The sequence below is a fragment of the Camellia sinensis genome, chromosome 4, assembly GCF_055761805.1.
Source record: "Camellia sinensis isolate YWXY chromosome 4, ASM5576180v1, whole genome shotgun sequence".
In the NCBI taxonomy this organism is placed as follows: domain Eukaryota; kingdom Viridiplantae; phylum Streptophyta; class Magnoliopsida; order Ericales; family Theaceae; genus Camellia; species Camellia sinensis.
Genome location: NC_138964.1, coordinates 176,881,553 through 176,898,655, shown reverse-complemented (window position 1 = coordinate 176,898,655; position 17,103 = coordinate 176,881,553). Strand labels below are relative to the sequence as shown.

Sequence of the window (17,103 nt, the reverse complement as noted above, 5' to 3'; positions counted from 1 at the left end):
TTGTGACCGTTAAACTTCTATTTTTCCTTTCTAGGATGTGACGTAATAGTTAATAAAGACAAAGGAGTTTCTCGAATCCATGCGGAAATAGTGGTTGATGTGATGTCTTCCTTGGAGCATTTACAAAACAAATCTTCTAATATATCCTCCAATGTTCGAATAAGAGATTGTTCAAAGTATGGAACTTTTATTAGCAAGAACCTAGGGGCAAAAGAGAAAGTTCATGAGTTCCCAAATAAAGAAGCAACTCTAAAGGATGGGGACCTGGTTTCATTTGGAACTGGTAATGCAACCTACAGGTAAGTTTAGTCGATTTTGTTCATTTAGTTTCTGCATATAAGGAATTTCTGCAAAGATTTAGTTGAGTAAACATGATTGACATGTTAACACTTTCAAGGACTCACATTATATTATACTTGTTTGGGATGAGACGAAAAAAGTTGGCTTTTTGGCTATTTGCCTATTTTAGTTTGTGGAAAAAAGTTGTGTTTGGGATGATAGTTGGCTTCTTTTTTTCTTTTTTCTTTTTTGTCTTATAGGCTATTTTAGCATTTTTTGTTTTTGTTTTTATTGACTATTTTAGCCAAAAATTTGCATCCTAAACACCACCTATATTGTGTTCTTTATATATATATTTGGTATGTCGGAGGCCATAGCCTGGAGAAGAAGGGAGTCTTGCTTGTGGCCAGAATTGAACCCATGACCTCCTAGTGAGGTGCAGAGATTCCGGCCAACTGAGCTAGTCCCAGTTGGTTAGTGTTGTTTAGATTTTAGCCTTTTCAAATGTTGGTGTAGAGCCTGTAGACTAATCTTACCTTGTATAAGTAATTATCATGTTCTGCTTGTTTATTCTAACTAATGTCTGGCAGGTTTTGTTTTGTTCCACTTATGTTTCTTGTTTACTCCTCCGAACCTTTTAAAGTGAATCAACTGCTTGAAGAGAAGATACTATCAATAGGTTGGTAATTTTCTTGGAACTACCCTACTGAATGTGTTACCTTTCCATTTCCTTCTAATTGTACATAACATTGTTATTATTGTGATGCATATTGTTTACATTTGCTTCTTTTTGAGGTATGCTTTACATTGCATGGTTTTGACAGAAAATTCTGAAAATGAAAACAACAAACTATTTTGTTTGTGTCCCTTTACTTTTTGCATTCTTATTAATTTTCCATTTTAATGTTGAACTCTAGTAGTCGTTCCAAACACTTGTAAAACAAGGAGACCTAGTGATTTTTAGTTTTCTAACTATTTATAATAACTATTGATTTTTTAGTGTCTATATTTTCGGTTGAGCAGATGAATCATATTTCTCAAATATTCAATTATTATTTGGAACATCATTTACTAATTCTATCACGGTCTTTTTTATTGATAAACTATTCTACATGGTCTTTTTGGCTATAATTCCAAGGTTTTGAACATCAATTTCACATTGCATTTTAAATAATGAGAGTGGAAGTTTGAAAGTAAAGTATTGGAGTGATTTTATGGATATTATGACATGCAAAGGCAAATAGTTTAACTGATACAAGGACTTAAAAGTTTTATCTATTTGATTTACTCGTGGAATAAATTTGTGGAATTTTATGGGAGATTAACTTGTTTATATTTGTTCTTCATTGTGCTCACATATTATCTTATTTTTGTGTCTTTTCATCCATCCATCATCACCATTCATATCTTCTCTCTCTCAAATTTTATTTAAAGACATTGTTTCTTGTAAAAGATGATGTATTATTAATTGATGATTGATTGTCTTGATGTAGTGTTATTACAATTACAAGGATTCCTATTATATAGGAGTGTGTTTGGGAGTAGGTGGAGAGTAGGTGAAGTGGAGGTGGTAGTGGTGTAGTGGGTTAGGTTTAGTGGAGTAGGTGAGGTGGTAGTGGTGGTAGGTTTATGGTAAATTCTAACAGCCCCCCGCAAACTCAAGGAGGATAGAAACTAACCAACTTGAGTTTGAAGAGAGGAACAAAACAAGAAAATACATAAAAAAAGGATAGGAGACACTGTATGGTCGTGTCAGACCGTTGGTGAAGACACTGGATGGTGGTGTCATAACGTTGTAGAGGACACTGTATGGGGGTGTCATAACGTTGTAGAGGACACTGGATGGCGGTGTCAGACCGATGTAGAAGACAGTTTATGGGGTCATGTCGGACCGTTGTAGAAGACAGTTTATGGGGTCATGTCGGACCGTTGTAGCAGACAATGTTGTGACAGTTGTTGTGACAGTTTACGGAGTCTTGTTGGACCCTTGTAGAAACTAACCGGAATCAATGTCGGGACAGTTTACAGAGTCTTGTCGGACCCATAAAGGAGCTAACCGGAATCAATGTCGGGACAGTTTACAGAGTCTTGTCGGACCCATAAAGGAGCTAACCGGAATTAATGTCGGGACAGTTTACAGAGTCTTGGCGGACCCATAAAGGAGCTAACCGGAATTAATGTCGGGACAGTTTACAGAGTCTTGTCGGACCCATAAAGGAGCTAACCGGAATCAATGTCGGGACAGTTTATGGGGTCTTGTCGGACCGTTGAAAAAGGCTAACCGGAATCAAATGTCGGGACAGTTTATAGGGTCATGTCGGACCGTTGAAAAAGTTGCACCCTCAAAAGGTGTGCCTAATTTTGTCAAAAGGCGTGCCATCAAAAGGCGTGCCCAATTCATCAAAAGGCGTGCCATCAAAAGGCGTGTCCACTTTATCAAAAGATGTGCCATGAAAAGGCGTGCCAGTTTGTCGGGCGTCAAGAGGCGCGCGATGCGCGTGGCTGCCTTGGCTATATAACCAAGACGAAGGCAGAGGCTGAGGCAGAGAAAAACTGAGAGAAACCTCTGAAAAATCCTTCGTGTGGCTGAGAGAGTTCTGAGAAAAAAACGTTGTAATATTCTGTAACACTCTGTTGCCCAGAAAATGGCGTCATCGTCTTCCCGCGGGTTGCTCACCCTCTTTCCCGACCTCAACGAGTCAACAAGAGAGAGAACTGGTGCGGTGGCACTGGAAACTCAATCAAGCGCCCCGGAGTTTACTCCGTTGAACTTTCCGATGCGGTCGGTGGAGCAAAGAATGGCAGTGCAGTCGGATGTGGAGGCCAATCAGTATACTTTGAAGGCATGTGTGGAAAGCATGATGGCGGTCACAAACCTGTCGAACCGGCTGCAGAGTAGGACAAATGAGGTGCAGCATTTAAACTCCCAACTGGCTCTGCTCCAACGCATGTATAAGGATGCGCGAGCAGAGATAAGTGTGCTGAAGGCGGAAAATAAGGAGCTGAAGCGGAAGGCCACCGTGATGTTCCGATTTGGAGGTCCTCCATATGCTGCAGTGGAGGAGTTTGGGGGAGTGAACGTGCTCGGTGGACAAGGAAACACGGAGACCGGACTGGCATGGGACACCCAAGATAAAAGTAAGAAGAAGAGACCTGCAGTAGAATAGAGAAGGGAAAAAAAAAAAATCCCACTGTGGGTGTGGTTGTTTTGTTTGTATTTTTTTTTTTTTTTTTTTTTGTGTAAAATGGTGATCGGGGTGAGGCCCGATATGAATAAAATGAGTTTGCAGTTCGTCTTCTTCCTCCGTGTTTGTTTGTTTGTTTGATTGTTTTTTTTTTTTTTTTTTTTTTAATAAAATAAATAAATAAATAAAGAAAATAAAAGAAAAGAACGAAAGTGGAGCGTTGGGCCCACGGTTTTGAAAACCTGCAAAGGTGTGTGATTTATTTTATTTATTTATTTATTTTTTATTATTATTATTATTTTTTTTTTTTGTTTTGAATGAAAAAAATAAATAAATAAATAAATAAAGAAAATAAATAAAGAAGATGAATGGTGCACATGGGGCTGTGAATAGGGCACATGGGGCACATGGGGTGAAACCGTGTGAATGGAAAGATGAAATAAAATAATAAAAAGAAAGGTGGGTGGTGGAAAGAAACGGCTTAGCTCATTATTATTGTGTCTACTTTACAGTGCGTTGCACATTTGTCCGAGAGGTCGGTCTCGGCAGCAAGCACACTTTGATGAGAGACAGAAAAAAAGGAGAGAGATCCATCTGGAGGTGATTGGAGTCGGCGGCAGCAGCAGAAGCCACAGTAGGCAAGGCCTCATAAGGGCCAAACCGCCGGATTCCAACAGTCTTGGCAACGACAGCAGAAGTAAGCATGACAACGAGGAACTTGTGGCATCCTTCAGGTATGAAGGCATCGACGTGGAGAGAGAGAGATTTGGGAGACTTCTGTCTAGACCTCGCCAAAGCCGACTGCAAGGACGTCGCAGTGGCTCGGCGCATCGACCGGCTCATCGATCTCAGGCGAGGATCTTGATCAGACCGCAGCGGCGTGCGATCAAGCAGCGAGCTTCGATTCTGAACTCGAAAAATCGACCGGCAAAGGAGATCGGACTTCGATTCTGGTATGTGTTTGTGATGTGTTGAAAAACTCCCGTGGGCAGCGAAGGCAAGGTTGTCGGCCGGCTGCCCGCCGGAAAGAAAGGAGTATAGGCCTAAATCTTATAGCTCTGATACCATGTAAAAGATGATGTATTATTAATTGATGATTGATTGTCTTGATGTAGTGTTATTACAATTACAAGGATTCCTATTATATAGGAGTGTGTTTGGGAGTAGGTGGAGAGTAGGTGAAGTGGAGGTGGTAGTGGTGTAGTGGGTTAGGTTTAGTGGAGTAGGTGAGGTGGTAGTGGTGGTAGGTTTATGGTAAATTCTAACAATAACTTTACAATATCAATCTGAAATGTGATTTCACTATGACTTCATTGATGTGGAAAACTTTTAAAAGGATGGAATGTGGTTCCATGCAAGTGAATATAGGAGGAACGGGATTTGTATTTTATGTTTTTATTTTTTAGGAGTTTTAGTTGCAAAAATGGATTAAGGTTTATGGAAATCAAATGTTGTTTGATTGAGGTTTAGGGCTATTATGGACTATACCAAAGGTGAAAATACATATCGGAGTTTCTGGAAAAAAAATCCAGCATTAGGATGGTGGGTTGAAGTGAGGTTAGCGTTTGATAAGGGATGGGGTTTGGTTTGAAATTAGGTTTTTAAGGACTGGGTTGAATCAAATCGTGAATCATATGATTCACTAGAGATTCACCCATAAATTTGTGTCGATTTTGCAAAAATTGTGAATCGTAAAATTCTGATAATAGAACTCTGGACATAAAATGAAGAAGAGCAAATAGAAAAAGAAAAGGCCTTATTTTCATTTAACTCGTCAAGTACTTTTCACTAATATCCATTATTTACTACTTTATTTCTTTTTGCTGCAATCCGACATTATCATATAAAAAGTTAACCACACCTAAGGAGTCTACCTGGTCTGCTAAAAATATATGTTTACTTTTGATGAGATTATTTAATTGGTACAGGCGCTTGTATGACTTGTAATTGGAGTCCAGACTGCACACATGTGCTTGTTTATCAGTTCATGCCATTGACAGAAGATGTGATTGATCCTTTTGTGGCCAAGAAACCCTTCGTTCTTAAAGAATGGATTGAGGTATATTTACATTCATTGTGTATCACTTCTAATGTGTGATCCAATTGCTTCCTTAGAACAATCGCCCTCTGTGAACTGCTTTATTTGTTATTTGTGATGAAGTTACTGCATTTGACCACTTATTTGTTAAATAAAAGGTTTCAGTGGTAAATTATGGCTAATGGGTATTTGGTAGTATTCATTTCTATAGTGACCTCATCTTTCTGTTTATTTTATTGACACAATGATGCGAAATATATTAACTTTTATAGAGGTTTTTGTATTTTTTGAGTTGCATGTTTCAGACTAGGGTTGTGAAAAATAATTCTATTTGGTCTGTATATATTTTAAAATGTAAATATGGACTGAAACTAAAGAATAACAATGTAAAAGCAAAATATAATGTTGGAATCAAACTGAAAGCCATGTCTAGGCCAGATGCAGGGTTTTGTTTAATATGGCTACTGTGGTAATAGATTTGTATTCAGTCTATTATTGGGCTTTAGAATGTATAAACATTATCCAATAGGATATTTTAAAATTACTCAAGGGCTGAAGGTCCTAAGTATGTGTTACTTGCTCGCTCCTAGTGGTACTGTAAAGTTATATTCTTTGAGTATTTCTTATATATTACTTCGTTAAGTATACAAATTAAAACATATTGTTTGAAGTTGAGAGAGAGAAGGCAATAAACTTTTCTGACCCTATATTGTTCACACATATATTGGGATTGTGGCCCCTAGACAGTTGGAAGTCTCATACTGCAGAACCCCATGAATCATAACTTGCTGCCTCTTGTGCATTTATGTTTGATATTTTATTTATTTATTTATTTTATTTTTTTTTGGCTGATCTTCTGAATACAATTACAAAGTATTTTAGTGAGGGGATATGGTCATAAGTCTTATTTTTGAGTTTTCTATTTTGCACAAAGACTTATCTTTGTTTATCAACCTTGAAAAAGCATATGATAGAGTGCCTCGGGATATAACATGGTGGGTGTTAGAGAAGAAAGGGGTGACAAAAGTTACATTGATGTGATTAGGGACATTTATGAAGGGATGGTGACCACTATTAGATCGCTGGCTGGAGAGATAAATGAATTTCCTATCACTGTAGGGTTACACTAAAGATCTACTTTGAATCCTTATCTTTTTGTTTTATTTATAGATGAGTTGACGAGAAATATTCAGGATGACGTACCATAGTGTATGCTGTTTGCAGACGATATCGTGCTAATGGATGAGACTAGAGAAGTAGTTAATATAAAGTTGGAGATTTGGAGAGAAGCACTTGAATCTAAAGGATTCCGGATAAGTAGAATTAAGACAAAGTACATGGAGTGTAAATTTAGTAACAATGATAATGAAAGTAGAGTAGAAGTGATGATTGAGAATCAAGAACTGCCAAAGAGTGAACATTTTCATTATTTAGGGTCGATTATCACAACAACAGGGGAGATTGATGCGGATGTGGCTCAAAGGATTAAGGCGGGATGGTGTAAGTGGAGAAGTGCATCTGGGGTACTGTGCGATAAACGAATATCTACTAGACTAAAAGATAAGTTTTATAGAACGGCTATTAGATCAGCGATGTTGTATGGGACGGAGTGTTGGGCAACTAAGAAACAACATGTAGATAAGATAAGTGTAGTTGAAATGAGGATGCTAAGGTGGATGTGTGGCAAGACTAGACAAAATAGAATTAGGTATTAGTGTATTCGGGAATGGGTAGAAGTAGCACCGATAGAAAATAAATTGAGAGAGAATAGATTGAGATGATTTGGTCATATTCAACGGAGACCAACAGAGGCAGTAGTGAAGAGATACGATGCAGTGACGGTAGATGGAAGTGTTAGGGGACCAGGTAGGCCTAGATTAACGCTGGCTAGCGTTGTAAATAGAGATATGGATATACTTAATTTGACTAACGAAATGACCTTTGATAGAGCCGCATGGAGAAGAAGGATTCATGTGGTCGACCCCATTTGATGGGACTTAAGGCTTGGCTTGGTTTGGTTTTGGACAGAGACTTATCTTTTAAAGAGTTTTTGTGTATGTCGAAGAACTTTAAAAAATGATGACAATAACTCAAAATGATTCTCTTAATAAAAAGAATAATACTCATGAAAATAGTCGTATGTCATACATTAATAGGGAGAAGTGTCTAACATATAGAGAGTAGTATAACTATATTCTAATTGTATAGAGTGTATGATCTGAGTATATATTTACATGAACTAGAAAGGTAACAAGTTCCCTGATGAACAAAGATAATAACAAAGTTGAACAGAAATAAACTGTTGATTGCAATCATATCTGATTCATTGCAGCCAAACCATTTAATGTAATTTAGCTGCAATGCTGGTCAACTAATGTAAAGACTTGGCGAATTCTGTGTTCTTTTTTTAGTGTTTGATTTAATATTTTCAGCCTACACATGAAGTTAATTTTTTAAGTATTCTTTTAATAGAGATGCTTTATTGTCAATTGTTGTATGTATTGAAAGAATGAAAGAGATAAACTGTCAGGCAATATTTGGTTCACTGGAATGAAGGTTGGAATGGAATGCTAATTGTCAATTGTTGCATGTACTAAAAGAATGAAAGAGATAAACTGTTAGGCAATATTTGGTTCATTGGAATGAAGGCTAGAATGGAATGGAATGGTCATTCCGTCAGAATACCATTCCTATGTTTGGTTCAGTAAAAAGGAAAGATATATATATTGCAAGTAGAATTACCATTCACGAATCTAGAGAATGGCCATTCCACTGGGAGGGCAAAGAATAGCCATTCATTCCTGCCCAAAATCATTCTAGCGAACCGAACACTAGCTTAGTACTTTGGGAGTACGGCAGAATAAATAATTTGAAAGAACCTTGCAAGCTAGTTATGCATTTGAATTAAAATTTCCTAGCGTGATGGAAAAGTATAAAAATTGAATTTGAGGTATATTTACTTATTTCCTTCTCAAAGTAAAGGTAATGTAAGCAAACTTTGTTGTTATAATGTATCAGGAAAATGTACAGATCCCACTTTCTTTCTGTTGACAAGAATTTAAGCACCCTTCATAGTATTCTTCTCCATTCTTAGCTGATTACACCCAGTCTGATGCATGCTTGCTTTTAGAATGTTATTGCCAAAGTATTTTTTGGTGCTTCTAGAACTAATAACGTGCATTAATTTTGACCATGCAAGGGTTCTTACAAACAAAATCGGAATGAAGTTCATTGCTGCTTTAGTCTCAGTGAATGCTTGTCCATAAGTACCACTGAATATGACAATCCCTGAATTTCTTTAAAGCTTTACTGCTCCAGTGATCCATAGGAGAATCGTGTTTGATTTTGACAGACTGTTTTTAGCTGTTTTGACAATTAACCTGAATGATAAAGTCTCCTCTTTCACCTTTGCATGAAAGCATTCATCCTTAGCCTTATTGTAATTTGGTTTTAAAATTTTGTTGCTTTCAACTTTGTTTAGATTTTTTATTTTCTCACTTTATTTTCTTAGTTTTAGATGAAGATCATGGAGTTAAACTAAGGTTCTGGGAGGTATTTTTGGCTCTTTTGTTTAAGGAATGATATATCCATAGATCATATTAATAGACAAAAAAACGCCATTCAGTTAGTGATGCCAAGGGTGTAACAGCAAGTGGACAATGATGACTGTGACATGGATTCATGTAAGGGTGGGAATCGTGTCATGCCATCCCAGATTCGTGTTAGAATCTCCTCAACCCTAACTCTACTTGTTATTTCTTTTGTGTTATTGTGTCATGTTATTTTGGGTTCGTGTCCAATTCATGCCATATTAACGTGTTATGTCAAAAACATTTCACCCTTATTAATAATGCCAAGTGTATGGAAACATTAAAGTGTTTTTCCCCACAAGTTAAATTTCATGAAATTAAAATCTACTTGTTGAAATTATTCATAAACTCTACTCCATTTCTCCAATTTTAGAAACCAAACTCTATTTTTCATTTATTAATTTTGTTTATTAACTTGACTCCAAATTACTAAATGAAAACATCATATTATCTCAATAGGAAATAAAAAGACTATTGACATCAAAATCCTATTTTACGTATTTTTTTTTTTTATTCAACTGGATAGGGTTACATAGGGATTTAAACATGTTATGGCACCCCTTAGTGAAAATAACATTGAAATGTGTAACTAGTCTTTCATTAAACGGGTAGTCCATGTAGACCATGTCAACTTTGTGTTATGCAGGTTCAGCACTAACCAAACCTGTCTGTTTTCTGTGTTATCATGTTGTGCCATAATCGGGTTCTTGTTTAAAAATGGCCAATCTGAATGCACTAACTTCGGTCTATGTCATGTTGGAAATTCTTGCCCATCTATTGGATTTTACATGAAGGTTGAGAGAAGTGGATTGGATTAGTAAGAAGAGATTTATAGCCTAAACTTTGCTGTTAGTGACATGGTTTTACTATTTTGGGATGATGACAAGGCATGTTTGATATCTTTAACTCCCAAATATATAACCATTATGTGATTTGATTTTGTTAAAGGAAATTATGTTGAACTATTAATGGAATGGGTCTTAAACTAATAGGAATGGTCTTGGGTGGGTTCTTTACTCGTAATTGTATCAGCTCTTGTATTTGGGGATCTTGCTTGTACATGTAGTCTTCATATTTTCCCATCTTCTTTGATGTTCTTTTATCATCTAGCTGATGTAAATGCCAACTGTTAGTACTTCAAAGAAAACTTCGAAGTCTATGCCTTCATTAAAAGACTATTTTAATTACATTGTTTTGATCTTCACATACAGTGTCATATAGAACCAATTTTGTAAGCTCATAGTTTGATTTTGTTTTATCATTAATTCATGACCAAAATCATATAGGTTGTTGCAGAAAAGAATATATGCACAGAAATTCCGTGCTGCAGTTTGTAAGCGTTGTTTTATTCTCAACTTTTGTAGGACTTTTTTTGTGTTGTACAAAATAATTGAACCTTGCTTTGATAAGTGATAAAATAAGGCACACCTTCTGTTATTTTTTTCCTTTCCCCTTCAGTTTTGCTCCTACCTTGATGCTGGAAGGAGTATCAGTCAAAGTTGCTGACCCCAAATCTCGAGAAAACTGTTTGAGAGGATTCACTTTTCTATTGGAACCAATACACAAGGTCAGTCACTTGAGAAATTTTGAGCTTTAGTCATCACCCATGACTCTTAATTTTTTTCGTTTTCCTTCAAGTATTACAGAACATTTTAATTTTCAATTGAAACATTGTACCATAAGCCGTGTGTTTTACTTTCTCCAATGTCTTAAAAGCTTTGGTTGCCTTCAAACTGTGCTATGATTTAATAGTGGAGAATTCTCAGTTTTCTTTGGTTCTTAATGGCTTTTGTAATCTTGCAGTACAATTTTAAGAATAAGCTATGGTCATTATTGGAAATGGTTGGCGCCAAGGTTGTTTCTATTGAAGGATATTGTTCAAATAACCAAGTATGTGATTCTTTCAGTTTTTACTCTGTCCTTATTCTTTCTTTCTTTTTTGTTTTATTTTGGGTTGGGGTATGTGTGTTGGAACGGGTGGGCAGGAGGGTTTTATATTCTAGATAATGTACACATATGTACTAGGTTTTTATTTTATAGTTATTATCAACAATTACTTGTTTCTATCTCCTTTTTGTGATTTTTCAAATGATAAAGATCTTAGTTGCACAAACTGGGGGTAGGGGCAGGAGAAGGAGTGGGGGCGGTGACACGTGGAGTATACAAAGTTTAGAAGATGACTCGGTCAATCAAGTGATGGTGCATGCAGAACCTACAATGGAAAAGCTAGAGGAAACCAACTATAAAAAGATCAATATGATCAGTTAAGACATATGATGGGATACAATAACGTCACATTTAAACAATGTTATTTAAACCAATACAAGTCAAGTAACATGTGGAGTCTACAAAATTTAGAGGACGATGCATTCAATCAAGTGTGACTAAGGTTTCGAAAAGCATTTGCGGTCACCATAATGGTTGTGGTGGCACGATTACAGTTGTGGGATGTAAAGGCCATAGCGTAATGGTTGCGATAACCTGAACCGTAAATTTTTTAATTTTTCTCACAATTTGAAAGAACTTATTGATATGCAAATTTTTTTTTTTCCAAAATCACATTTATTGGGGTTTAAAATAGATTTTGATCAATTTTTGTTAGTTTTTAAGTAGGATCTAATATGTTTCATATTTTTAAATCACTATAAAATGAGTTTTTTACATTTTATTTCAATAGTTAATGACTTTAAAAATAATTGATTTTAAATGTCTACAAAATTATTTTTTACTAATACCTGAACTAACTAAATAAAAAATATTTACAATTATTAAATGAAATGATTATAAAAATAAAAATTGTGCCATACAAAAAATATTTTTGAGCTATTGATTTTATTTATTTATTTTAGTAAACATTTTTTAGACAACACTTTACAACTAACTAAATAAAATTATTTACAATTAAGTATTAATTGAAATGATTATAAAAATGAAAATTAAAATTGTGCCATAAACAAAAATTATTTTTGAGCTGCTAATTTTATTTATTTTTTTAAAAGACATTTTTTAGGCAATACATTACAGAAACAAAATAAAAAATATTTACAATTAAATGTTAAATGAAATAATTATAAAAATCAATACAACCACTATTTATATATATTTTTATATTACATGCTAATGTCATGAAATAAAAAAATTTTAAAAAAAATTATAAAGAAAAAAAATTTCATACAAGATTTTTTTTTTTGGCTTGGATCACTTGAGTATTCATTCTTTTTTTTTTTTGTAAAGTTGTGGTTTTTTTTTTTGAAAAGGAAATTATTCAGAATATTGTAAAATTGTGTAACGGGCCATTACAGTACCACTACGGTTGTTACGTAACACCGAAACAGCCGTTACACATGCGAATTTTTGTCACACCGCAAAAGCTAGTGTAATGGGTAGCGTCTGCCACTGCAACCGTTACATAACACTGCTTTTTGAAACCTTGCCGAAGAGGGACTAGAGACTAGAATTGATAAAATTTGAAAGCTATAAGATTGGGAGTATAGAAATATTTAGAACCCAAAGAATCATGAAGAGCAACAGCACTTAACACTCAACGCACAGTGCGATGGTGAGTTATAGGTAAATGGTTCCAAACCCATTCATTGTATTTTTCTTAGACTCCGTATTTTTAGGGACTTTAAATCCCCAAAATTTTAATAAAATAATTCTTTTGTTTGAATTCTCTCGTCATTTTTTTGTACTTCATTAATTGGAGATTTCACTTTGTGCTAGAGAGTTTTTAACGATTTGGAATCCAGATCAGAAATTGGAATCTAAGATTAAATAATCAAACATTGTTTAGTCCAAAAGCTCAGTACTGGGTGTTTATGACATAAACTTTGAAATGTGTTGAAACTTTCACATTTTCAAATGTGTTCAAATTTCTGGCATGTCCAGTGGGACCTGTTTCTCCTCCCATCTTTTGAAGAAAAAAATGAAAATAGAACTTTCATTTAAGTTCTTTGATGTGTTTTCTTGTTATAGGAATGCAGAAATGGTTGTTAAGAGGCAAACCTACACTTGGGTGATTTCAGCTACAGCTAGGGTCATGGTTTGCATCCTGGTCTGCCTCCTTAGTCCAGACAAGGAAATTATTAGTTCGGACTGTAGTCGTTATTGCTGAATATTCCTTGGAAGCCTTTATATTATCCTTAGCGATCTTTTTAAGGTTTTCAGCTTTCTGGAAAAGAGTTATCTTCTCTGTGGCACGAACTATCCTTGGGACAGCTGAGAGCCTTGGCTCTAGAGCCCCTTGGGTAACAAGCACAGGGAAAAACACAAGTGTAGGTTGGCCTCTTAACAACCACTTCAACATTCCTATAACAAGGAAACACGCACGATAACTTATATGATTTTTTTTTCTTCAAAAGATGGGAAGAGAAATAGGTTTCACTGGTTGTTCCAGAAATTTGTAGACAAAAAATTTGAAAACGTGAAAGTTTCAATTCATTTTGAAAATCATGTCACAAACATCCACTGTTTAGTTATTGGACTTAAAAACTAAACATCGTCGCTCTAGGTAGAAGAGACCTCATAAAGCTCAAGGTTGCCTCAGATCTCCAAGAACCAAATTACTGTCAAAGCAAGAAAACAGGCCCAATAACTAGGAATTGGAAACCCTCAATCTAGTCATAAAAGGTCTAGACAGGAGAGAAGACCAGAAATAACCCAAAAAGAATGAAACTGTATTTCAAGGGTAAGCAACCAAACCCAATCAACCCCAAAGGATATTTAGTTAAGAACAGGGGAGGGGGCGCATGAAAGGATGCAATCTCCCAGTATAAAACCAAGCCACCTTATAGAAGCCCAAAAATACTCAAAAGATGTTTCTTCTGGATTTATGGTGTGCATCTAAAGAAGTCAATTTCCATGCACAAGATATCCTATTGGTGATTCTACCACTTTGGAACAATCTCTTTGTTTGCCAGCTGTTCACTTGTTTCAATTTGAGTTACTCATGATATGATGGTCAAACAAGGTCTGGAAAAAGAAGCTATATGAATGTGATGTTTCAATTTATTGTAAATGGAATAACTATAGATATGCTCAGCAACAGGTGATTGATGCTTGTCATCAAGTGGTTATACTTTGAAATCTTTAAGGAGAGAATTCAAGGCCAAAAGATGGCTATTTGGGAGGGACCAATTTGAATAATTTGAGCGGATATTGTAAATACCAAGTCATCTGATTCTTTTAACCCAATTAATAAAAGATAAGTAAAACATTGGTGGTAGCTGCTATGTCAGCCCCAACCTGCTTTTCTGGCCTCATCTGCACTGGTTATTCTGCTGTTTGCATTATAACAAAAGTTCATTTGACTGGTTTTCCCTTCTTAAATGTCAAACAATTTCATTACTTTAGCACAAGGGTATGCAATCTTAGCTAAAATCATTGGTGGAAATCATATTTTGGGGCAATAAATACATATGTAATTCTTGTTTGGATTTTCTTTATGAAATACTTTTCTGAATAATTGCATGTAGGGGTTGGAAGATGAAGAAGATAAGAGGGTGGTGCTTGTAATCCCTCCTGGATTGGCAGACAAGTTTGTGTCCTCCCGTAACCTTAGTTCTCTATCTAGAGTAAAGGAGAAGGATTTGATTTGTGCTGCTTTTTCTGCACACTTGGATCCTTCTGTCATGGTAGCAGCACCTGGTAAGAGTCTAATTTTTTTTTGGTGATAAGTACCCTTTGATTTGTGAACTAATAATTCTATATTGAAACTTAGCTGTATGCATACATGCAAGTCTAATTTAAATTTCAACTTCCACTATAAACTTAAAAGCACCCCATAATTCCAAGACCTAAAAAGAAAACCCAATAATTTTACCAAGAATATGGACATACTTCTAAATTCTTAATACTTGGGGGAATATAACTATTGTATAAGAGAATCTTGAGAAATGCAACAGCTTCCTAGCTTCTAAGGATAATGTATTAGGACCCACTTATCAGGCATACACAACCATTTTCTAGCATGTCACATACTTGAGCAGAATATGAATAATTTTAAATTTTCTATGCCTTCTGGAAACTGGCAGACAAATCTACAATCTTTTTGGGGGTAACTATTTTTTGACGTTGGTAATTTATTTCAGCAGAAGCGTTTACATTTTCCTCATGTATCCGCTTTCTAGCAAGGGAAAACTCAAGCTTCTTATATATGTTGATCTACGTCCATGTTTTCTAGTTGTACTTTGTGTTCTCTATATAATTAATTTTTCATGTGTTCTTTGATTTTGAATTTTGAAATGTGTTTGTACTTGTGTATAATGGGTAATTTTGGAAATCTAAAAAATTTCAATATCCAGAGTAGAAAGTGGACAAATATTTTGGTACAGACCAAAATGGAAAGGTGGACAAAAAAAATGGGACGGATGGAGTATATAATTTTATATATTTATTATATGTCATATACAAAGAGAAATAATTATTATATGTTAAAGATAATAATTTTTAAAGTCTAAAGGAGGAGAATAGATATAAATTACATTGTTTTGTTTTATCATTTGTTTACATATTGTTTTATTCAAATTTGTAATGTGTTTCATGTGTATTTGTATGTTATGAAGTGTCTGACGAGTGTCATGTAATGTCAGTGTCCGATATGGTGTCGGACACTGTAGTTTTAGAGAAGAGAAAGAGTTAGAGGTATGAGTCCTATCTCATCCTTTTTTATATTAGATCATTAGCAAAATTACAGGAGCCCTCGAAGGCATAAATAAAGATACTAAATATAAATGAGGATGAAATAGGAAACATTCTTAACACATTCTAACACTCCCTCTCAAGCTGGTGCAAAGATATCTCTCATGCCTAGCTTGTTGAAAATGTCACGAAATGGTTTATTCCCTAATCCTTTGGTGAGAACATCAGCCAGTTGGTTCCCAGACCTCACGAATGGTGTACATATAGTGCCACTAGTGAGCTTTTCTTTGATAAAATGCCTGTCAATCTCCACATGTTTGGTCCTGTCATGTTGAACCGGATTATGAGATATGTTGATTGCGGCCTTGTTGTCACAGTATAATTTCATGGAATCGGTCTGATGTATCCCCAAGTTTCCCAACAATAGTCTAATCCATAGTAATTCACGTACACCCTGAGCCATAATCCTGAATTCTGCCTCAGCACTAGATCTAGTAACCATATTCTATTTCTTACTGCGTCACGTGACTAGGTTGCCTCCAACAAGTGTACAATATCCCGAAGTTGATCATCTGTTAATGACGGATCCAGCCCAATCCGCATCAGTGAATGCTTCCACGCTGAGATGTCCATGTTTTGAGAAATAGAGACCCTTTCCAAGAAAGGCCTTCAGATATCTCAGGATTCTCATAACTGCCTCTAAGTGGGAATTTCTAGGAGTATGCATATGCATGAACTGGCTAACCATACTCACTGCAATGGCAATGTCTAGACATGAGTGAGATAAATATATGAGCTTACCCACTAGCCGCTGGTATCTTCCCTTGTCCTCTAGATCTCCCTCTTGATCCTCATTTAGTTTCTGGCCCGAGTCTAGAGGTGTGTCATACGGTCTACCTCTAAGCATGCTAGTTTCTTTTAGAAAGTCAAGTACATACTTCCGTTGGCATATGAAGATGCCATTCTTGGACCGAGCTACTTTAATGTCCAAAAAATACTTCAAATTGCCTATGTCTTTGATTTCAAACTCTGTGGCTAAGTATTCCTTCAAACGAGGAATCTCCTCAACATCATCTCCTGTCAGAACAATATCATCAACGTAGACAATAAGAGTTGTGGTCTTACTATGGGAGGAGTGTTTCACAAACAAAGTGTGGTCAGCTTGACTTTGCTTGAACCCATATTTCAGCATAACTTGAGCAAACCTTTCAAATCAAGCCCTAGGAGACTGCTTTAGCCCATAAAGCAACTTTCGGAGCCTGCATACTTTACCTTTGGACTTAGCATCTGCAAAATCAGGGGAAATATCCATATAGACCTCATCTGCGAGGTCTCCATGAAGGAAGGCATTCTTTACATCAAATTAATGAAG

At 35.7% G+C, this 17,103-nt stretch overlaps 1 protein-coding gene across 2 annotated transcripts in view; it reads left to right on the top strand.

Annotated features, from left to right (window-relative positions):
• The window catches only part of NBS1 (nijmegen breakage syndrome 1), a 47,485-nt gene that overhangs the window by 22,747 nt on the left and 7,635 nt on the right, over window positions 1-17,103 (top strand). For both annotated transcript variants that reach the window (XM_082866996.1, XM_082866997.1), the window contains 7 exons: window positions 35-299; window positions 870-958; window positions 5,393-5,523; window positions 10,379-10,425; window positions 10,551-10,659; window positions 10,896-10,982; window positions 14,567-14,738. In XM_082866996.1, coding sequence (XP_082723122.1) covers window positions 35-299; window positions 870-958; window positions 5,393-5,523; window positions 10,379-10,425; window positions 10,551-10,659; window positions 10,896-10,982; window positions 14,567-14,738 — 900 coding nt within the window. The remainder of the gene's footprint in view (window positions 1-34; window positions 300-869; window positions 959-5,392; window positions 5,524-10,378; window positions 10,426-10,550; window positions 10,660-10,895; window positions 10,983-14,566; window positions 14,739-17,103) is intronic.